The sequence below is a fragment of the Ahaetulla prasina genome, chromosome 1 (assembly GCF_028640845.1).
Source record: "Ahaetulla prasina isolate Xishuangbanna chromosome 1, ASM2864084v1, whole genome shotgun sequence".
In the NCBI taxonomy this organism is placed as follows: domain Eukaryota; kingdom Metazoa; phylum Chordata; class Lepidosauria; order Squamata; family Colubridae; genus Ahaetulla; species Ahaetulla prasina.
This window is the reverse complement of record NC_080539.1, coordinates 30,066,042-30,089,126: the sequence shown is the minus strand read 5'-3', so window position 1 is coordinate 30,089,126 and position 23,085 is coordinate 30,066,042. Positions and strand designations below refer to the sequence as shown.

The 23,085-nt window shown below is 38.7% G+C and overlaps 1 protein-coding gene across 1 annotated transcript in view; it reads left to right on the top strand.

The window, feature by feature from the left end:
• Positions 1-23,085, top strand: part of DNMT3A (DNA methyltransferase 3 alpha) — a 107,785-nt gene that overhangs the window by 71,919 nt on the left and 12,781 nt on the right. Inside the window, exons 7-14 of the mRNA XM_058164692.1 lie at positions 13,729-13,941; positions 15,080-15,238; positions 18,023-18,130; positions 19,268-19,424; positions 19,713-19,862; positions 21,244-21,288; positions 21,756-21,835; positions 22,322-22,434. Coding sequence (XP_058020675.1) covers positions 13,729-13,941; positions 15,080-15,238; positions 18,023-18,130; positions 19,268-19,424; positions 19,713-19,862; positions 21,244-21,288; positions 21,756-21,835; positions 22,322-22,434 — 1,025 coding nt within the window. The remainder of the gene's footprint in view (positions 1-13,728; positions 13,942-15,079; positions 15,239-18,022; positions 18,131-19,267; positions 19,425-19,712; positions 19,863-21,243; positions 21,289-21,755; positions 21,836-22,321; positions 22,435-23,085) is intronic.

The window sequence follows — 23,085 nt, the reverse complement described above, 5'->3', positions numbered from 1 at the left end:
CCCCCCAAAAAAACCTTACAAATCTGTATTGTAATAATATGTGGGCAAATAAGAATAGAATAGAATAGAATAGAATAATAATAGAATAGAATAGAATTTTATTGGCCAAGTGTGATTGGACACACAAGGAATTTGTCTTGGTGCATATGCTCTCAGTGTACATAAAAGAAAAGATACGTTCATCAAGGTACAACATTTACAACACAATTGATGATCAATATATCAATATAAATCATAAGGATTGCCAGCAACAAGTTATAGTCATACAGTCATAAGTGGAAAGAGATTGGTGATGGGAACTATGAAACGATTAATAGTAGTGCAGATTCAGTAAATAGTCTGACAGTGTTGATGGAATTATTTGTTTAGCAGAGTGATGGCCTTCAGGAAAAAACTGTTCTTGTGTCTAGTTGTTCTGGTGTGCAGTGCTCTATAGCGTCGTTTTGAGGGTAGGGGTTGAAACAGTTTATGTCCAGGATGCGAGGGATCTGCAAATATTTTCACGGCCCTCTTCTTGATTCGTGCAGTATACAGGTCCTCAATGGAAGGCAGGTTGGTAGCAATTGTTTTTTCTGCAGTTCTAATTATCCTCTGAAGTCTGTGTTTTTCTTGTTGGGTTGCAGAACCGAACCAGACAGTTATAGAGGTGCAAATGACAGACTCAATAATTCCTCTGTAGAATTGGATCAGCAGCTCCTTGGGCAGTTTGAGCTTACTGAGTTGGCGCAGAAAGAACATTCTTTGTTGTCCTTTTTAATGATGTTTTGATGTTAGCTGTCCATTTGAGATCTTGCGATATGATAGAACCCAGAAATTTGAAGGTTTCTACTGTTGATACTGTGTTGTCAAGTATTGTGAGAGGTGGAAGTATGGAAGGGTTTCTCCTAAAGTCTACCACCATTTCTACGGTTTTGAGTGTGTTCAGTTCCAGATTGTTTTGGTTGCACCACAAGGCTAGTCGTTCGACCTCTCGTCTATATGCGGATTCGTCATTGTCTCGAATGAGACCAATCACTGTTGTGTCATCTGCGAACTTCAGTAGCTTAACAGATGGATCATTGGAGATGCAGTCATTGGTATACAGAGAGAAGTGGGGAGAGCACACAGCCTTGGGGGGTGCCTGTGCTAATTGTACAGGTATTTGATGTGATCTTGCTTAGCTTCACCTGCTGCTTCCTGTTTGTTAGGAAGCTTGTGATCCACTTACAAGTCTGTTCCGGTACCTGTAGCTGGTTTAGCTTAGTTAGAAGAATGTCTGGAATGATGGTATTGAATGCTGAACTAAAGTCTACAAAAAGGACCCTTGCATAGGTCTTTGGAGACTCAAGATGTTGTAGGATGTAGTGCAGAGCCATATTAACAGCATCATCTGTTGATCTATTTGCTCGGTATGCAAATTGCAAGGGGTCTAACAGCGGATCTGTGATGGTTTTCAGGTAGGAAAGCACTAGCCTTTCAAAGGTTTTCATGACTACAGATGTTAAAGCAACTGGTCTGTAGTCATTCAGTTCCTTGATGGTGGGCTTCTTGGCACTGGGATGATGGTAGGCGTTTGAAGCAAGAAGGAACATAACACATCTCTAGTGATTTATTGAAAATATGGGTGAAGATGGGGCCAATTGGCCAGCACAGACTTTTGTCGGACTTGACAATTTTTTTTTATTTTTTTTATTTTTTTGCAGTGGGGGTGCATCCCCAAGGGTAGTGGGTCAGAAGTTCTCCTTTGGGTTCTATTTTTGGAAGAGGATGCAGTGGACTTAATGAGAGCATCTTTGAGAAGGGGAAAAGTCAAGTTCTGAGATGCTAATAAGTACTTGAATGTATTGGCTGCACTAAGAAACCGAGGGGAGGGGAGAAAAAGTCGATATTTGCCAATGGTCTTTCTGTTTAGTTTTTTAGGGAGGCTGCCTTGGTCACTTGATAAGATAGCAGGCTGCAACTGGCATCAAAAACTTTTGTGGGTGGGAAGAAGGACTGGGGGAAGGCAGTCTCTGCTTGCCTCTGCTCTCTATAAAAAGTTTTTAAAAGCAAGGCAAGAGAAGGTGCAGTGAGATTCATTGTTTCCAGACTCTTCATATATATATTTTGGTCAAATCCACCTTTGAGATTAGAAAGGCTCCTTCTTCCTTAGGGATAGATAGTGGGACAAAGCAATCACTTAAGAATGGGGGCTTCTTAGCTATTTCCTTCCTTCCCTTCAAACTGTCAGCCCTCCATTTTAGAGACTTCCCTGTGCTTAAGCATTTTTCTTTTTCCAAACTGGCCAGGCCCCAAAGCCTTTCTTGGGAGGAAAGGGGACAAATGAAAGGACAAAGAGGAAAACAGAAGAATTTTTCCTGATAACCTTCTCTGAGCCCCCTTGAATGCCCAGCCAGCATGATAGTTCTGCTAGGTTACCTGGACCGACACTTGCTCCAACCCTTGTTGGAAGCAACTATGCATTATGTGAGGAAGTGGACTTGGGTGGAGGGAGGCTGAGGTGAAGATCTGGCTGGTGGGAAAACAGGCACTGGAACTGACTTGAAGAAAGGCAGAGAGATGGTACTGGCGGTCTGCCTTGAAGGAATATTGGAGGCGGGAGAACAGATCCCCCTTCTCCCCACCCAACACAGCTGAGGCAAAATTCTCAGTTTGGTAGATATTAGTTGGGTGGGGGGAAGGTCGTGAAGCCAGGCTGCTGCTGTTTCTTATTTCCTACAAGCACTTTAAAAACCTCAGAGGAAAAGGCTGCTCCTTCATGATATGATACAGTAAGAGGCCACTGAGATTGGAAAAGTGTGAGGTTTTGGCTAAAGGAAAACAGTAAAAGCATAACTGCATTTGGATTCATCATTAAGTGTTAAATTTGTACCCTATGACTATCATTAAGTGTTGTAAGTGTTGTACCTTATGAAGGTATCTTTTCTTTTATATACACTGAGAGCATATGCACCAAGACAAATTCCTTGTGTGTCCAATCACACTTGGCCAATAAAATTCTATTCTATTCTATTCTATTCTATTCGAATGTGGGCCTGAATTTCCAATGCACATTCTCACCAGAAACCATTTGCACTTGGAAATAAATCTTATTCAAGAAAAATAACATTCCCTAATTACAAGAAGCTTAGAATTAAACCAGTATTCAAGAAGCAAAATCATTTGTCATCTTGGCCAGGTCTCATATAATGCAAATACGATTGAATGCTTTACTGCGAGTCCTCAAATTTTTTAGCCTTCTGTTCAATCTGGTCCTGGAGTAATGGGATATTCCCCATCCTGCTCCATTAGAAGATACTTTCAACAAGCTTATATGGTATAAATTTTGGTCAAAGAGAACCAACTAAAACTCCCTGCATGCATTATTTTTCTTCCATTCTAGCCTTCCTGCTGCTTTTAGATTGCAGCCTTGTTCCATTTCCTGTTTCTCGACAGCTCAGGGATTAAGCTCCATTTGCTCCACTTCTTCAAGATTCTTTTGAACAATTTAAACTCCAAAGACCACTTGCTATTCATTGGAGAGGAATTATGAAGAACAACATACTAAACCATAGGCTCAGGTTAACAAAACAAAGCTGATGTATTCACATAATATGTCATGCCTAAATAAATCACAGTGAATCCTACTTCACATAACATGAAGACCCAAAAGTTTCAGGGAGTTTCAATCCATGGTCTGCTATTGTATAACCTGTACTTGCTTCTGTTCCTCACTATTTCAGGACTGTCAGTTCTTGCTAAGTATATAGTAAGGATGGTTCATAAGGTGATTATTTTTAGTGCAGCAGATATTTGAAACTATTTAAATCAAATATTTTTTTATTACAACTGTTAACCAGCCCATGAAACTATTAGGAAGAAAATAGCAACTTCAGAAGGCCTGTCGGGGTGACTTTAAAGAATAAAATATATTTAATTCATAGAAAAGGACAAACTAATTTCATAATTCAGAAGCCTCCAAATACCATCCAGTATGAATCTTCCACCCTATGTGAACCTACATTGGCTTCTTCTTAGAGCAGTCAGGGTATTTGGAGTTAGTGACCTTTCAGCAAGAGCATTATGCCAATAAGGAATGCTTACAAGATCCGTTGAGTCAGTGGTTGAATAAAACAGTCCAGATGGCTTAAGTCAGAGGTCTTCAAACTTGGCAGCTTTAAGACTTGTGGACTTCAACTCCCAGAATTATCCAGCCAGCTCTGCTTTAAGTCCACAAGTCTTAAAGCTGCCAAGTTTGAAGACCTCTGGCTTAAGTGAAAAAGCACTGACTAGCGAAAGCTCTGAAAGAAGCCACCAACAGGCAAAATCTTGCAGCCCTGGCCAGTCTCATGGGAGAATAGGACATGTTGTGGACCTCCCAAATGAGAGTCAGTAATAGAATAAGCAAGAAACCCTTCTGTTTATTTCTTTTAAAACAAAACATAACACTTCCTGCAGCCCTTGGTTCCTGTTCGCATCTTTTTATTTCTGTCAAGCAGGGAATTGTTTCTCCATAGGCACTTATTAGACCAAAAAATAATGAGTGCTCATCCCAGGAATAGCTATCTTATGGCAAGTGAAGTATATATCAATGGAAATGGAAGTTACAGCCTCATTGATCCTTTACGTGGTCCTGCTTTTACAGTTTAAAAGAAGAAATTTTTAATCTTAAAAGAAGAAATTCTGAGATTTTCTCATAATATAAAGGCCATCCCACTTTTACCATTGCCAAATGGAGTTTGGCAAACTTTTGTTCTTTAAAAAATGTCTTTTAACCAAAGACAATACCCTTTATCTGTGTCCATGTTGATTGTTAGCTAATCTGTTGTTTACTGCCTTGCCTAAGGGACAGGTAAACAGTGGAAGTATAACTAGTAAGATGTGCCTCTTAAATATTTCCATTTTTACCACTTTCTTTCCTTCCTCCTTCCCAGTTCCTTTGGCTTGTAGAGTGAAGCCTCCTCATTAGTGGCTGAGTGTGTTTTTGATATCTGCTGATAAACCCTGTTTTATAAACATACAGTCAGAACACTTTAATATCATGGTTTTCAAGGGAAAGGAGGATTCCTGAAAATGTCGAATTTTTTTTCTTTGAAACTCCTCCAGCACCTCAAATAGCAGAACATTTCTCAACCATGTATGAAACTATTAACAGTTACAGTTTCCCCAATTGCTTAGTCTGTATTGGGAACACACACATTTTAAGGAAAACAGAGAAAGCTCTGAATCTTTCCTAAATGCTGAAATAAAAACCCGATTGACAGTGTTATTTTCTGATATTTACCAATATCCCCTAGGCTCGTGTATTAAGACTTTATCAGTTGCATGGAGAAGACTGGGCAGTGGCTGTAGGCACTGTGTTACTGAGTGAGCCATTTAGATTTAGCTATAGAGTACAAGGACTGAAAATCCAGCTTTATAGTTAGCAAACAAGGACAAGTGCTTGTATTCTTAAGTGGATTTTACCAGGAGACACTTGTATCCTGCTCCTTTCTCTGAGGTTTTCAAGAGAAGTAGCTTTTTAGCATTATATCATAGCCATTGTTCATGTGAAGTAGAGAATTTTGCTCCAGACCCACTCAAGAGGCTTTGTAACTCAGTAAAGATTTAGAGCTGGGTCTTTCTTTCAAACTCGCTGTTCTGGTTTCTACATACAACATGCTGGCTTTGCAAAACCAAAAGATATAAACAGTGTTTTTTCTTAATGCAGAAATCATTGAGTTAACAAAAACTCCCTTGTGCAAACCCAGAAAGCATTGAAGGCGAGTGATTAGATTCATATCGTTTGCTTAATCTTTAACCTGGATTAACAAAATACAGTTGTGGTTTTAGAAATAGAGTCACTGGATGGAAGTATTTGGGCAGCCTTATTCAGGTTTAGAAGCTAAACAGGATACATTTTTAGTACCTGGAAGGGAAAATTCCAGGGCTGAAAGTTATGAAGTTGGAAAAAACATTTCCAAAGGAAGCAGTGGAAAATTGCTCCATATTGTTAAGAAATTTGGATGATTTGTGTAGTCCCCAGGACCTAAGATGTTTTTTAACCTTGGCTCAATATGTGATCTTGTTTTTCATAATATGCTAAAATAATGGTTGGGGTTTGACGGAGCTATATACCAAGACCATGAGTTCTAGTCTTTCCTTCAGCATGAAGCTGGTTGGGTGACATTGGCCCAATCATTCCCTCTCAGCCCTAGGAAGGAGTCAATAGCAAACTACTCGCCCCGCCCCCCCAAAAAAATATGTAGGGGCTTATCCAGACAGTTGCCACCAGTCAAACACTGGCTTGGAGGCAAGCACAAACATTTTCAGTATTTTAGAAGAAATCTTTTCCTCCTATTTTTAAAATTCTAAAATTACCAAAAAAAAAATAGAGTACAAAATGCAACAAGTAAAATAATTTAAAAATTACCGGTAAATAGACGAATACTAAAGTACAACTTAATAAACAAAATTAAACAGGGTTTGCGTTTTAAAAGAAGCATGATTACAAACCAGACCATTTTTTTCATTTTAAAATTTATGCCCTTTCTTAGGCAATGTACAGGGACTCTCGATTTTATTCTCCTGATGTCAGAAAATTAGGTGAGGGGCCCTTGGTGCTCTCTGAGCTTGGTTGTTTTCTTGCAGGTTTCATTACCAAACTAAGTAACATCATTACATACAATGTAAAGACTGCAACAGCCACTACATAGGACAAACAGAAGACTAGCAGAAAACATCATGAACACCAACTAGCAGTTAGAAGACATGATTTAATTCTTTAATTTCACAACACATGGACAGACTTAAGATTAGTTTCAACTAGGAAACTTTGACCATGGTAAACGAAGCCAAGACCACTCCTACCAAAACTGACAGGGAAGCCATTAAGAATATAAATTGAGAGCAAATCCCACTCCCTACTAGTACTGATGATGTTGTGATATCATGCAATGCACTGCAGAGTTTGCAACAAAAACGAGCTCAGAAAGTACCAAGGGCCCCTCACCTAATTTTCTGACATCAGGAGAATAAAATTGAGAGTCTCTGTACATTGCCTAAGAAAGAGCATAAATTTCAATAGTTCAACCCTGAGCTATAAATATTCTCTTCTATCAAAAAAATAGGTACTAAACAAGTCTCCCTAGAATTGAGTATTGGTACCAAGACATTTATCTTCTGAGTAGCTATCACAAAACAGGAATAACTAAAGAAGAGTTACTGTTAAACTTTATATATCAGGTTGAGATAGCATTATCCTAAGAACTGAAGAGTTATAAAGATCAAAACCAGTATTTGGATTTAGCAGAAGCCATTTGATTTCAAGCCATGAGAAACTGATAGAATCACAGAATTAATAAGTGGATGAACACATTGACAACACTCTTAATTAGGAGAGGTAAACAGCTAATGGGTCTAAACCAGAGGTGGTATTCAGCAGGTTCTGACCAGTTCTGGAGAACTGGTAGCGGAAATTTTGAGTAGTTCAGAGAACCGCCCCTGCCCCATCTATTCTGATTTGCCCCGCCCCCATCTATTCTCTGCCTCCCAAGTCCCAGCTGATTGTGAGGGAATGGAGATTTTACAATATCCTTCCCTTGGAGTGGGGAGGGAATGGAGATTTTACAGTATCCTTCCCCTGCCATGTCCACCAAGCCTTGCCCAAGAAGCAATGCCACACCAACCAAGTCACACCCACAGAACCAGTAATAAAAAATTTTTGAATCCCCTAACGACAGTTAATATTACCTGAATTAATATTTTGTAACTTGATGGGTTGAACGAACCCATTTTTAGGATTAGTGTGCTACCATATATCATGCAGACTCAGAAGATACCACAACAGTGTTAAATCTGTTATGTGAATGCAGCCAAAAGTTAAACTAATTGCTTTCTATTGGACTAACAAACATTTAAAGCAGTTAAACTAACTGCTTTCTATTGAACAGATGAAGCTTCTGGGATGAGAAGTGGAACGTCTTCTTCCTCTCAAGGAAAAAACTGTTCAGTTACCTTTTGAAAAAAGCCCTTTTGAGATGTCTGTGAACTGTTGCAACATTAGGAGGGCATGCTTCAGATTCCTTCTTTTAAATCTTGTCACCTTATGCCTGTTATGTGGAGTGATCTCCCCCCCCCCCAAATATACCACAGGCCTCTGCTCTTTAGGAAAGCTGTTAAGATCCAACTCTTCCCCCAGGCATTCTGGGCTAGTTGAGCAGGACTCTCCTTGTGATTCTTTTGTTACCTCCTTGGTTACCATTTTATATTTCACATTTACAATATTGTTCATTAAATGGGGGTTTTCTTTGATTGTTTACTTCTCTGCTGCATGCTGCCCAAAATCACAGTGGTTCAGTTGGGCAGCTTTATCAATCTTAAAAGTGAATAAATACAATAAACTACTGGTAACAGCAGAATCTTGTAGTTTCAGAATTCAAGAGAATATCTACCTTTATTAGAGATTTCCCATTGTGACCTATTTTAGGTCAGAAGCCCTCTTTTATTTTTTATACTTTTAATCTCAGGCACATAAATCTTTCCTTGAACTCTTATATCCCCCCCCCTTTTCAAGTAAGCAACGGAAACACATTTACTTTAGAAGAGGCTCAGTTCTCAGAAAGTCAGACACTATGTTTCTCTACTACAGCCCAGAAATAGCGCACAGTGTACACCGTGGGCTTCCTTGATACCTCCTTCTCTTCCTGTAGGTCAGCCTTCCCCAGAACCACTTGGGATTACCTACAACACCCATGATACCTAACTCAGAGACAAACATACAAACAATTAAAACATCACTTTTCTTCAGATACGTCTCATCCTTATTTACCTTTGTCATTTCAAATTTCTTGCGTGTAAAACAAAGAATTCCTTATGTCAGAAAGCAGGCACATTACTTTGGGGGATATTTTAGACTACATTCTGTTCAGGTCTAGAACACCCACCACTGTATTTCCTGGAGACAAGGAAGGATGTGTCCCGTAACCCTTCATTCAATTGGTAGGACCAGCTCAGGATGATGGAATTTGTAATCTGGCAGCAACATGGGAAAAGTTGTTTTATTTGTAACAGGTAATCTTTGACTTACAGCTATAATTGAGCCCAAAATTTCCATTACTAAACAGAACAACAAATGGTTATACAAGTCGAGGACTATCTGTACAGTAAAGTGACCTGAGTTTTATTATTTTGTTGTTGTTTTTTGTTTTTTCATGAGACTAAAAAAAGATGCCACTGCATTATGGAATCAACTTGTTACACAAAGCAGTTGTTAAACCAGCTGCATTTTGTTTTTGTTCAGAAGCCTAAAAAAGGTGAGCTGTTTTAATGAGCAGCACAGAGGCACTGTACTTGTGAGGCTCAAGACACATTTTCTGAATACACTCTGAGCTCCTTCCATTTTCCTTTATCGTTATTTTGTTTTGTATTAGTTCAACTGCATGCCTGTTGAGGGAGGAAATATGATAATATTCAGGAGGAATGTTTCCTTAATCCTGTACTTGGAGAAAATTCACAAGGATCCCACCTGAGTATTCATCATAAATATTCATGATTCAAAAATTAAGTAGTAGAATCTGTAATGCATGTTTTGTTATTTTAAAAAAGTCCTGTATCTAAAATAAATGAAGAATCCTAGCATTAGTTTGCATGACATGGCTAAACCAGATCAATTTAGATAGTTTAATTTTAATTTGGTTGGTTTTTTCATAGCTTAGCATGTTGTTATGCTGGTCCACTTGATTGGTTTATGCTTCATTGATTGTTCAAATACAGTAGTATTTGGCTGGGAAGTTAAGCAGGGATGTATTTCTCACCCATGTACACTTTAAATTCTGGGTCCTGTTTTTAAAAATAAAATGTTTACAGAGACCTGCTTCGTTTTTAAATTGTTTAGTTCATAAAATTTATACATGACTAGAACTCTTATCCATGACTATGTTTCAAGTGGCAAGCTAAAAATAAAAATTTTAGGCCTTCCTTATGCAAATACTTCACAAAGTAACTGAAGTAATAAACTAAAATGTTTTGATAATTACTTTTATTACTGCTAAGGGAAGTAGTAAACATCATAATACAATACATAATAGTCATTAGCCAGTATAGATAAAGGCAAAGCAAAGGCAGGCTCACAATGCTCTGTAAAAGCATCTATTCAAAGTAATCAATCAACAGAGCAAGAATAGAAAAAACCATTGGTGAAAAAAGTTAGATAATGAAGCAAGAGGTATTTTACATAACTTAGCATCTAAAAAGTATCAAAGAAATGCTAGATATTTTGTGGGGAGAGAGAATTCCTGGTTGAGTGCACCTACAGAAGGCTCCTGATCACTCTGGAAATTGCCCTTAATCGTTCTGGGAATTGCCCATCTAAATCAGTGAAGGGAGTGTGGTGGGGGAGGAAATGTTTTAATGCTGGCCCCAGGTCTGCATTGTGGGTCTTTTATAGCTATGTTTTTGCCAGAGATCTTTCCAATGCAAGGCAAGAATGTTTCAGAATTGAAAGTACAACCTGAAAGTACAAACAGAGCTGAAGAAGCTTCTTAGATGAGAAGCGAAACGTCTTCAAAGAAAAAACAGAAAGTCCAGAAGAAAGCACTTTTGGTACAAACTGAAAACTACGACTCTTAGAAATTATGCAATAAATGAAAAAAATTAATCAGTAAGTCAGTTTAGAGAAGGAGACATTTTACTTGGATAATAAGGATTGTTAAGTGTGTCTTTATTTTTATGATGATGCCATTGTCTCAGTTTAAAAAGTTTAGACCATTTATGAGTTGCAGTGATCATCAGCTTCTGTCATCAAATATGATGTGCATCTGTGCCTGTGCATATAGTAGTGTCTGGTAAAGAAAATGCCTTTAATTTTAACATTTTATTCTGTGTATGGAAAACACTTTAGCTATTTTCATATGAGGGCTACAGAAATCCAGTTCAGTTACCTCTGGTCATAATTCAAAATGCGATTTATGCTTGGCAATGACTGGAAATCCTATTCAGTTTAGAGCAGCTCCAGGTGAAGAAGATAAGTGTTTGTTTTAATTGCAATTCTTACATGCATGCATGTATATAGGCAGGAACTAATTTCTGCCATGCCCTCTTGTTACTGTCATCCTTCTTGAGACCACTGTGATGCCAAAGAATTGGAAAATAACAGAACTGATAAGCATTTGATGTATTTACATTTGGCAATCCATAGGAAAGTTTCCAATTATCCTTCCTTTATAATATTTGTGACATTTAAGATATGAAAAAACTTAAAGAAAAATATTTCCTTTTGGCTCAGGCCTGTTTCCCTCTTCAGACATTGATGTGATAATTTCATTCTTCTCTTTCTTGGAACATATTCATCTCTTAAAGAGAAAAGGGGGGTGGTTTTAGGGTTAAACCTTCCTAATAGTGCAATTGGAGATAAGCATAGTCATAATAATACATATTTAGTAAGAGTTTTGTGCTCATTTCTAATTTCTAAATGTGTGATAGAAGCTACTTCTACACAGTTATTTTTGTTTGGAATTTGCCTGAGGTATGTAACTCACTACCTGAGGTCAGAGTTCAGGATTCCCGGTGCCCAGCTTGGATTTAATGTGACACTTTAGCCCTGCATCAAGACATCCTGCGATCTCAAACATCATTTTTTGCAGCCTCCAGAGACTATGCAGATTATGCTATCAAATTTCATCAGTATGTTTGCTGAAAATCATCAGTTTCCTGTTGTTTTGAGGCAGGAAATCAAAAAATCTGTAACATAACCATAAAATATGCTTAATGCAGCTTAAATACATTCTGAATGTTTTTTTTAAAACCAGTTTAATGTATGATATTGTAGCCTGATGCTCCTCTGTGTTTTTCTTGCTTCTGGTTTGTCTCACAGGTTTTAATATATTTATATTTCATTCGCCTTATTTGAAATTGGACAAAATGTGTTTTCATGTATGCTGCCATGAGAGGTCTGACACAACAGATGGTATAGCAATATTTTACATAAATATAAAAAAGCAAAAAAAAAAGCCTAATTAGCCAATACTCTCTACTGTAATTATAGTTCTGCCAGGTGTGTAACATAACTTAGACTATATTGCATTTCCCCCCCATCTACTGTGGTGTTTGATCCAACTGAAAATCTCTTAAGTGTAGTCTCTGACTGCCCAAATATAATTCTTGATTCATCTATTCCAGAAAATACTGACAGCTCCTACATTCTCATGGAAACACAAATATGTTCCTAACAGAGAAAAAGCAATTAACTGACTTACGTATTTTATGGTTATGTACAAAGCAGTGTAGTTCAATAATTAGAGCTGCTTTCCTACACTGTAAGGCATATTTTTATTTTTTTCATAGTAGGATTGCCCTCCCTGATTTTCTCCTGTTTTTAGGGCTTTTACTCTTTTGTCTGTCTGTCTTGTACTGCTCTGTTATGGAATGTGGGATTGTCCCAGTGGGGCAAACTGTCTCCACCCAGGCAGTCATAGATTCAAGTTTTTCATTTCCTGCCATAGACAGGAAACAAGCCAGCACTCCCTTCTACCATCACAGTTCCCTTACTGTGGGAATACAAATGATTTCATTCTGGTTTTTCTGAAGACAAATGCAAGATGAGTTAGACTTCCATAAACTGATGCTCTCCAAAGGCATTTAAATGCAGCACTTGTTATTTTTTTAGCCCAGTGTTTTTCGCACTTGGCAACTTTAATATAGATGAACTTCAACTCCCAGAATTCCTCAGCCAGCAATAAAATATAGGATGGATTCACACAACATACTCAACACATTTTCATTGTGTAAAAGCAACTGTCGGATTTTTTTTTAAGCTTGCCAAGTATGGCGCAGTAGAAACATGACATATGGAAGATATGGGGGCTGGGCAGACTGTTTTAAATTGTCCATCAATTAAAAATGTAATGTAATTCATTCTCTCCTGTTCGAAAGATGTTGGCTTGCATTATGGTAAAACATTATCTAAATCTGGCAGTTTATATGATATACTTCAATTCTAGAGTACTTATAGAATCATGTGCTATGTGGTACATGTAAAATCAATGTGGTACATGTAAAGCGATGCAATTATTCAAATCATCTAGATTTGCTTTAGAAAAAAGTGTTCCATAATCTTAGAGGGATTAAGTGAACCTATATTTTTGTCATAATGCCTGTATTCACACAACATGCATAATCAGAGATTTGAATACGTAGTACAGGTAGTCCTTGACTTACGACTACAAAACAGTTAAGTGAATTTTGCCCCATTTTATGACCTTTCTTGCCACAGTTATTCAGTGAATCACTGCAGTTATTAAGTTAGTAACACAATTGTGTCCCATTGACTTCACTTGTCAGAAGGTCACAAAGGGTGATCACATGACCCTTGCAACCATTATAAATACATGTCAGTTGTTAAGTGCCTGAATTTTAATTACAGCTCATTGGGATGCTACAGTGGTCGTGAGTGTGAAAACCTAAGTCTTTTTTTTTCCAGTGCCATTGTAACTTTGAACAGTTACTAAACGGATGGTTGTAAATCAAGGAATACCTGTAGTTGTACCTACATAAGTGTTTTGGCAGCTTAATATAATGTGTAATGCCAATCCTGTTGGTTATTTAATTACTCAGTGTGTTGTGAGGAAGGAGAAAATAAGATTAATTCAATAACCAAGTTTAGTACATTATGAAAATACAATTATTGAGAGATCAAGGATTAGAGTAAAACTTTAAAAACTTAACTCAGAAATAAATTATTCAATAACATTCTCATGACTCATGACTACCTTCTTAACTCTGTTGTTTCTGCAGGCTGAAAAGAAAGCTAAGGTAATTGCTGGAATGAATGCTGTGGAAGAAACACCACGGAGCGAGCCCCAGAAGGAAGAGGAGGCCAGCCCACCAGCCTCACAGCAGCCAACTGACCCTGCTTCTCCCAGTGTGGCTACTACCCCAGAGCCTGTGGGGCCTGATGCTGTAGACAAGAGCATATCGAAGTCAACTGACGATGAGCCGGAATATGAGGTGAATGAGAGACAGAGTTCTGCTCCCAGAAGTTTATTTTCCCACCATTCTAAGCTCCTGGAAAACCTTGTTCTTGAGGCATCCCTAGTTAGTCTTTCCTGTCTCCAAACGGCATTTGTGGTTGTATTACTGCTAGTTGGATTAAAGGAAAAGAAAGCTAGCAAGTGCCACCCATCAAAAGTGCCATGTTAGTGGAAGAAGCCACCCCTGCTGATTCCTTTTTATGGACTGAAGCTACAGCCAGGTATTAGATGCAGTGAATATGCAATGCAGAGAGATGGAAGAGCCTGAATGAACACATGATGATGATAATGAAGGGCAAGGAAATGGAAGAGAAGAATGGGGTTGTGAGGAGGAGAGGAAAAGAAAAAAAAATGTGGAAGAAATAAAAAGAAGCAAAAGTCTGGATGTAGGGAAAGCTGAAGTGGAGTGGGTAAACAAACAGGATGGCAGTTAGTTGTAGACTAGAGTGTAGATAAGAGCATATCAAAGTCAGAAGGCTAATGAGAAATCCAGATCTTTTCACTTAGCTGTTGATGCTGTCAGAAAAATAGCTTTTGGCACCATTAGAAAAGCCAGCAGATGAATCTCGTTCTGATTCAGAAAAATGAGAAATAAATAAAATAAATACCTGCCCATCTGCTTTTTCCTCCTATGGTTTTTCAAGGCTCATCTCCTTGCCTTTTCAGTTTCCTATGTCACATTCAGGTTTCTTCCAAAGCTTGCTTACTCACCTTATTTGTATGTGGCTTCTCTGTTCTTCAGCATGTTCTCTGTGAATCATGCATATGGGATTAACAACTGTGCTGCATCCTTCATAAAAATCATCCAAAATGAGAGCTTTTAGCAGAAACCCTGGCCTTCATTGGGTATTTTATCAGTGGTGAAATGCACTTACCTTCACTACCGGTTTGGAAATGAGAGCATGCGCACCTCTTCTGTACATGCGCAGAGGGTCAAAAATGGAACATAATGACATCTCGGTGGTTGGGCGAAGCCTCCTGCCGCTGACCCTACCAGTTTGTGCGAACCGGATAGATCCGGCCAGATTTCACCGCTAGTATTTATGTGCGATTCTCTTCAGTTTTTCCAGTCGCTATAACAATTTGCTTATTATTATTTTTTTTTTCAACTGCAGGATGGCCGGGGGTTTGGGATTGGGGAGCTGGTGTGGGGAAAACTGCGTGGATTCTCCTGGTGGCCAGGCCGCATTGTTTCCTGGTGGATGACTGGCAGGAGCCGAGCTGCTGAAGGTACCCGCTGGGTCATGTGGTTTGGCGATGGGAAGTTCTCTGTGGTAAGTGACTGAGCTCAAGCTGGGTTTTCTGAAAAGGTCCCAAACTGAGGGATGGGGGGTGGGAAGACTTCCTCCAACCTGCTTCTTCGTAGGAAAAGTCCTTCTTGTGCTCTTATTTTATTATTTTATCTGTTTTATTTCTAATATTTATATGCCAACTTTCAAGTACTGAAAGCAATCCTTGTATAATTATTAAACATTTTAAAATTCAGCTGAAAGTAGCACAGCAGCTCATTTTTGTGCTAAAAGTTAGCAGATAAAACTGTCCACTGAAGAAGTTTTTCTTTGGGGCGAAAAGGACTTTCTTTAGCTGGATATTATAATATCTTGGCATCACTACAGAGTGCCCGCTCGCATTTCTTTATTCCTATTTAGAGGCAGGTCTCAGACCGTAGATAGACTCCTATACCTGTGATGCTACAGATTAAAAACAGTGCTTCAGAGGTTAAAACCAGTGCATTGAATTCAGAAGCCTGATCAATTGTTTATTAGAACATTAGAAAGTACAACCGGTTAACAACTTAAAGAGTCTCTTAGGACTCTCCTTGGAGTGTTAAGGACTGTATACAATTCTGAGGCTTCAAGTTGTGTATCTGTGCCATAAGCTTTAGTTTACAAGCTGGGCTTCCTGGATTAATGCAGTGTGCTAAGCCAGAATGAAAGTAACCACATTATGGTTTAGTACAATGTGTGAATTCAGCCATTGTTTATTCAGCACTTTGTTCCATAACTGCAAGTATAGTCCAGTTTCTGAGTCCCAAATTAATCAGCAGTATTTTTAGGTTTTGTTGTTTCTAAAATTGTGATATGTGTGGTGCCACAATTACAAAATAATAATATAACATAATACTGTTTCAATATATACTAAGAATTTGCAAGTTTTGCTATACTGCAATCCCTCTAAAATGTAAAACATGAGTTAATTGTGGTTAGAACTAGCAAGAAATAAATACACTACTTCCTTTTAAAAATTACATTTAATGTATGTATCAATTAAAATGATGATAGAACTTTATAAAGGAAAACCTTTCCACTGGAAATAAAAAAAATGAAATTTGAACTGTATTTTAATAGGAAGTAATGATGAACTTGCTTGCTCTTTACAATTCATTTAAATTTTATTTTGAAAACAGCCACTGTCATTTTTCATTCCTCATTTATTTTGTATTGATATTTCTATTTTTAGCAGCAATTATAGGGAACCCTGACTCACACAAATAGGACGTTATTGACTTTTATCAGCACTACAAATAGATGGTTTATCTTTAGCTTTTTTGTTTCCATAAAAAAATATTTTGAAATCCTAGATATTTAAAATAAAAGGTAAACATTTTGAATGTTATTAATTTGTATACGTTTTGCAGATTATTGATGTGTTGTTGCATGTTACACTGGAAAATATAAATATTTCTGTGATTGTTTAACAAAATGATTATGGATGTGTAAAACAGAAATGTGTTTTGTTTCCCCAAAAAAGCAAAAATGTTGTGTTCTCTTGTTTTGCTATATTACTGGATCAGCCATGGTTTGGCAGAAAGAAAACCTAGAACTTACTTTATTGTTCTGGGTTTTGACCAAAACAAAGCCTTCAGAGACCATGAAGTAACTTGACCATGAGGCTATGTAGCCACTGCACTTACTCCCATCCTCCTCTTATCAACTGCTAGAGTGGATTATCTCACCAGTCAAGCTTTCTGTCCTCTCAAACTTGCCTTCCCTTTCTTCCCTTCTCTGCTTCTCCACTGCCCTGTTATGGGATATCCCGTCGACCCAATTGACTTCCCAATCTTCTCAAGCTTGTGAATTAAGAATTAGTATCGGGCTAGTGAAAACCATTAGCTAAATATTGAATAAATGTCTCCCCGGCCAGGAAGAGAAGGGTCAAATTTCCATTGAGTTGAAAAAGTGTGGGAAATAATCTGTTTTGGAAAAGATAAAAGTATAGCTCTGTTCTTATCTGGGAATCCAGCAACTGCAAATCAATGGAATTTTTAAAAAGTTCCAACAGAAAATATAAAGTAAATATAAAAGTTATGGCCAGTCACAGGATCGGACAAATTTAAAACTAATTTTAAGAGCTCAACACAGATTCCCTGAAGACAGAAATTCAGTACTGAAGAAAATAAATATAGTTACAATATGTAAACAAAGATTAAATTTAGCACAATTCTAATCAAAGATTTAAAGAGAAACAGCATTGAATCAGATTTTTCTCCTTCTGATTTAATGAATTTAAACTTCTTGACTTTTGTAGAAGTTTTAAGTTTAAGTTTGTGCCAAAGGAGAATGGTCCCAGCTTTCTCTTTTTTCTCTGCCTCCATTGTCTTCTTTATCTTTCCCAAGAGAACTGCCTGCAGTCTCCCAAAAGCTGCTTCTTCCTGAAGAGGGAGGCGTTGGGGTAAATCTGCCTTTTCTTTACACGTGTGAGAGAAATATTTATTTGGAGTATCTGACCGTGTCTGGTGTGACAGGCAGGGAAAAAGACTGCAGTATTGAGAATGCTGTGTGTGCTCGACGGGCTCAGGATAGATGAAATAATTGCATTAAGTATATGCAGTACACATTTCGCAATACCCATCCTTCTCCTTAAATCCACAACTCCAAAACATTTTTTAAATAAATGAAACCTCTTAAAAAGGATGCTCAGTCTTCCATTCTATTGCTCAGTCTTCCATTCTGTTTCCCACTTCAAAGCCTTCTGTGAGGCTATGGAGGAACCAGCCTTCGAGAACCATAGGGAAGAAAGAACTTGGTATTATTTCCCTGATCTCTTTGTTCTGGCAGGTCTGCGTGGAGAAACTGCTTCCGCTCAGCTCCTTTGCTAGCGCCTTTCACCAGGCCACATATAACAAGCAGCCCATGTATCGAAAGGCCATCTATGAAGTACTGCAGGTAAGTGCTACCTTTGTCGTTGGGACTTGTTTCCCTGACAGTCTTTTCCCCTGTAGAGACTAACTTCTATGGTGGTATTAGGATATCTAAGTCTGCAGGAGATGAGATGGACCGCTCATAGATGGATAGAAATAACCTTCAGAATCATCCCTGTCTCATCTCAGATTAGCTATCCCAGAGAATGAAAAAGGAATATCTTTTCATTAGGAATTGCTCACTGTTTCCTTATGCAAGCAGACACGATGGCTCAGTGGCTAAGATGCTGAGCTTGTCGATCAGGAGGTCAGCAGTTCAGCGATTCAAATCCCTAGTCCTCGTAACAGGGTAAGCTCCCATTACTTGTCCCAGCTTCTGCCAACCTAGCAGTTTGAAAGCACGTAAAAAATGCAAGTAGAAAAATAGGGACCATCTTTGGTGGGAAGGTAACAGTGTTCTGTGCGCCTTCGGCGTCGAGTCATGCTGGCCACCTGACCACGGAGACGTCTTCGGACAGTGCTGGCTCTTTGGCTTTGAAACGGAGATGAGCACTGCTCCCTAGAGTCAGGAATGACTAGCACATATGTGCAGGGGAACCTTTACCGTTACCTATCCTTATGCAACACGTGCCATTCAATAATTTGAGAGAGTTCATAGAAGCAAGAAAAACTGCATTAAAAGAGAAGGTAATAAAAATGAAGAGAAGAGAAAGGAGGGAAAACTCAACAATTATTTTTTGGATACATGAACAATCTGGCTTTTGAAAAAATAGCTTCCTACGTAGATAAAATTCTGTTTTCACTCCTGTGTTGTCTTGGATAACTTCACTGATTCAAAAGAATATAAGAAAGCCCAATATAATATGTGGAGATTGGGGAACGTCATTTCTGTTTATGTAATATAGTAGTTAAAGTCTTGGACAAGGAACAGGAAACCAAACTCAAGTTCCATTTTGATCATGGAATTCAGGGAAGGCGCTCAGCTTAACCTATCTGAACCAATCTATCTGTTGGGATTACATTAAAGAAGATTCTATGGATGTGACCTTTACTCTGAGAAAAAAAAGCAAAAATTATGGAGCTCAGGAAAAATATCTGTACAAGCTGAACACCAGTCATTCCAAAATCAGTTGACCCTTCTGTCCATCTGTCTCCCCTCCAGGTGGCCAGCAGCAGAACAGGCAAGATCTTTCCATCCTGTCCAGAGAATGATGAAACTGACACTTCTAAAGTGGTCGAAATGCAGAACAAACAGATGATTGAATGGGCTTTAGGGGGGTTCCAGCCATCTGGCCCAAAGGGATTGGAGCCTCCTGAAGGTAATGAAATTGAGCTAAATCATCACAGCCCCCAAAGCCCCTATTCCATAGATAGGATAACGGGTATTTTTGGCTCATTTGTTTCTGAGGTGTGGTAGAGTCCTGTTCATTCTGATAGCAGGATTCCACACGACAAAGAACAATCAGATAATTCTTTGGAGGTTAGCGCACTGTCATCTATCACAAAGTCTGATGACAGACAAGCCTCCAGATCAAAAGACCCAAAGCTTGATTTCCCACCCTTCTTATCTTGCTGCCACACTGATATACTTCTTTCTGCCATCTCAGAGGAACGCAATCCCTACAAAGAAGTTTACACGGAGATGTGGGGGGAACCAGAAGCTGCTGCCTATGCCCCTCCTCCACCTGCCAAAAAACCAAGGAAAAGCACAGCTGAGAAGCCTAAGGTCAAGGAAATCATAGATGAGCGCACCCGAGGTATATCTGGGACAGAATGGAATAGGTAGCTTGGAGGTTGTTGGCTTATCCCAGCTAATCTCCACTTTATCTTTTTTTCCAAATCCTAAACTATATCTGAGGATAGACAAGTAGTCAAAAGCACTACGTACTTCTAACTCTCAACATCCTTTCTTACTGCTGTTTGTGGGACCATTGGGGCATGCTATAGTTCCCCCCCCCCCCCAGAAAAGAGAAAATTGGAAGTATAAAAAAATCCTTTCACAAATCCACATTTTACATAAAGCAAGGTGTAGGGCTTCCTTATGTTCATCCGTTTTGGGGAGGGGGGGCGCGTGCATGCCATTCTTATCAGGATAATTGGTCTTTTCTCCCATGCCTCAGTCTTATAATTCCATCTTCTCCTTTCCCCATGTTGTAGCCCACATGTTTGCTTCTCTTTTCCTATCTTTCACTGGATTATCATAAAAACCCATTCTGAAGCTCAAAAGACTCACCATCCATTCTCTAACTTGAGAACTTCGATATTGGGAGGAGAAGGGGGAAATGCTGCCGCTATCCCATGATGATTAGATAGTAATGCAGAGGTTTTCTGGAAGTCTGTTTCCAGACTATAACAAACAAGCAGTAACATGCCTTTGTAAGAAAAATAAAAATGTAGCTCTTGGGTAGGATTATATCGCTACAAATAAATCATGAATTTCATCCTGATCTAAACCAGAGGTGAGCAACTTTCTAGAGGGCAAATTCCGTATTGGCCTCATACAGCTTGCCAAAAATTATATTTAAAAATGGGTGGAACCCAAAAAAATGTGAATAGATAAAAGGGGAGAATGATGGGACTCCCGTTCTCCAAGAATACATTTAGTCTAACTCTATAACACAAAGACAATATTTTCCCTTGTTTTTGCTAGTTCCAGAACTGGACTCATTGAATTAATATAAATTAACAGAATATTGGCTGTGTTCACCCAACCCACTTAACCTGATTATAGATTTACTGTCAAAGTTGTACAGTACATAGAACCATAAGTTAATTACAGTAGCAAGATTCATGTACAAGGCACAAAAAAGGCAATCAAAGTTAACACTAACCTTGTACAAATGTTGTATGATTATGCCAGTTGTGCCTAGTTAAGCTATTGTCTTATTGATGTGAACTAAACTGCCTTCCCTTTTTCATCTTTAATATTAGAACTTGTTCTAATTGGAATTCATGCAATTCCTTAGGTCTAAAATCATCATATCGCATCCCCAGGGTTTTCTGCCGCAAGTGCTAAGTTAAGGCTTTGATTCATGGACACAGATTAAGCCTTTCTGATTGCCCTCAATTTCAACTATATTTATTGATCCTGCGGCATTTCTTGATTCCCTATTTTAACAAATTCTTTTGCTGTTTTAGAACGTCTTGTTTATGAGGTTCGACAGAAATGCAGGAATATTGAAGGTGAGGTTAAGCAAATGCATTCTTTGTCCTTCCCCATATTAAATTATGTATAGGGCATGACAACCAATTGGATTCCTCCCTACTCTGCTGCAAGTATTTGTCTCTAAAATTCCAGGTGATCATCACAGCTGCAGTTCAATAGTTAGCAAATGGAGCCTTCTGCCATTAGAGTTGGTAGTCTCTGAGTAGGCTTGAAACATCACAAATAAAATCATTAATAACAATTTTCCAAAATCTGCCCAGCACTTTCATAGTTGAGCATAGGAAAGGCCTTTTCCTATGCTCTCATCTCTTTAATGGAAAAGACCAGGCTGATCCATGCTCAGTGAGCCTATTGCTGTGTGTGGTTTTGAAAGAGGAGAATGCTGCCATTTGAGTCAGAGGGGATAGAGAATGGTACCTTTCTCACTAGCCCAGGGTAATGCATCTCTTTTCTTTCCTCACTCAACAACTACACCACTTCTCAGATATCTGCATTTCCTGTGGAAGCCTGAATGTCACCCTGGAACACCCTCTCTTCATTGGAGGAATGTGCCAAAACTGCAAGGTAAGAATGTACAGGACACAGGAGCAACCTGGCAGTGGGGAAAGAATAGAGGTGGAAGGGTGACTTCGGGAGTGGTGGGACAGTCAACTTGTTATGTAGAGACTGTAGAACTACAAAAGGACAAAGGCAATTAGGGCAAAAGGAAAGAAAACCCCTTACTAGAAAAAAAATTTAAATCCCTCCAAATTTCCTTGGAGGAAATTGTAATCCTGTCAGACAAAAACTGATCATAGCAGTTAACAGCTCTGTGATTAGCTCTTGTCTGATGGTTACATATTTTTTTTTCTCAGAGCAAGTACTACATTTGCCTCCACTATGGATGTCTAGAGTGTATTTAGCAACATCTACTGTATTGCTTTCTGTTCTACATCTGTAAGATAAGATTGATAAGAACACTTGTGGTTAGCGTGTTATAAAATACTTTTATGATGGGAGAAACTTAATTTCTTGGGCTTAGAAATATCCCTCACACCTTTTTTTTCTTAGAACTGCTTTTTGGAATGCGCCTATCAATATGATGATGATGGCTATCAATCATATTGCACCATCTGCTGCGGTGGCCGTGAAGTCCTTATGTGTGGGAACAACAATTGTTGCAGGTGAGTCAAAGATTGCATCTCTGTCAGTCCGTTCCCCCCCCCCCATGGCTCTTTTTAGGGTAGTGTCACCATTAGTCAATTCCTCTCCCTTGAGGTTTTGCATTCAAGAGAAAATTAATGTAACTTTTGCATCTTTTCTGTGGAAAATCGCCCATGGGAAGAGCCTGTGTCTGTCTTTTCAGTTTCTATTAATGGAAAACTCTAACCTTAGGAAAAAGGGACATGGTGGCTCATTGACTAAGGCGCTGAGCTTGTCGATTGAAAGGTTGGCAGTTCAGCAGTTTGAATCCCTAGTGCTGCATAATAGCGGAAGCTCCCATTACTTGTCCCAGCTTCTGCCAACCTAGCAGTTTGAAAGCACTTAAAAAATGCAAGTAGAAAAATAGGGACCATCTTTGAAGGGAAGGTAACAGCATTCTGTGTGCCTTTGGCATTGAGTCATGCCGCCACATAACCACGGAGACGTCTTCGGACAACGCTGGCTCTTCAACTTTGAAACAGAGATGAGCACCACCCCTAGAGTCGTGAATGACTAGCACATGTGCTAGGGGAACCTTTACCTTTACCTATAACCTAGGAAAGGAAAGAAAACCCCTTACTAGAAAAAAAATTTAAATCCCTCCAAATTTCCTTGGAGGAAATTGTAATCCT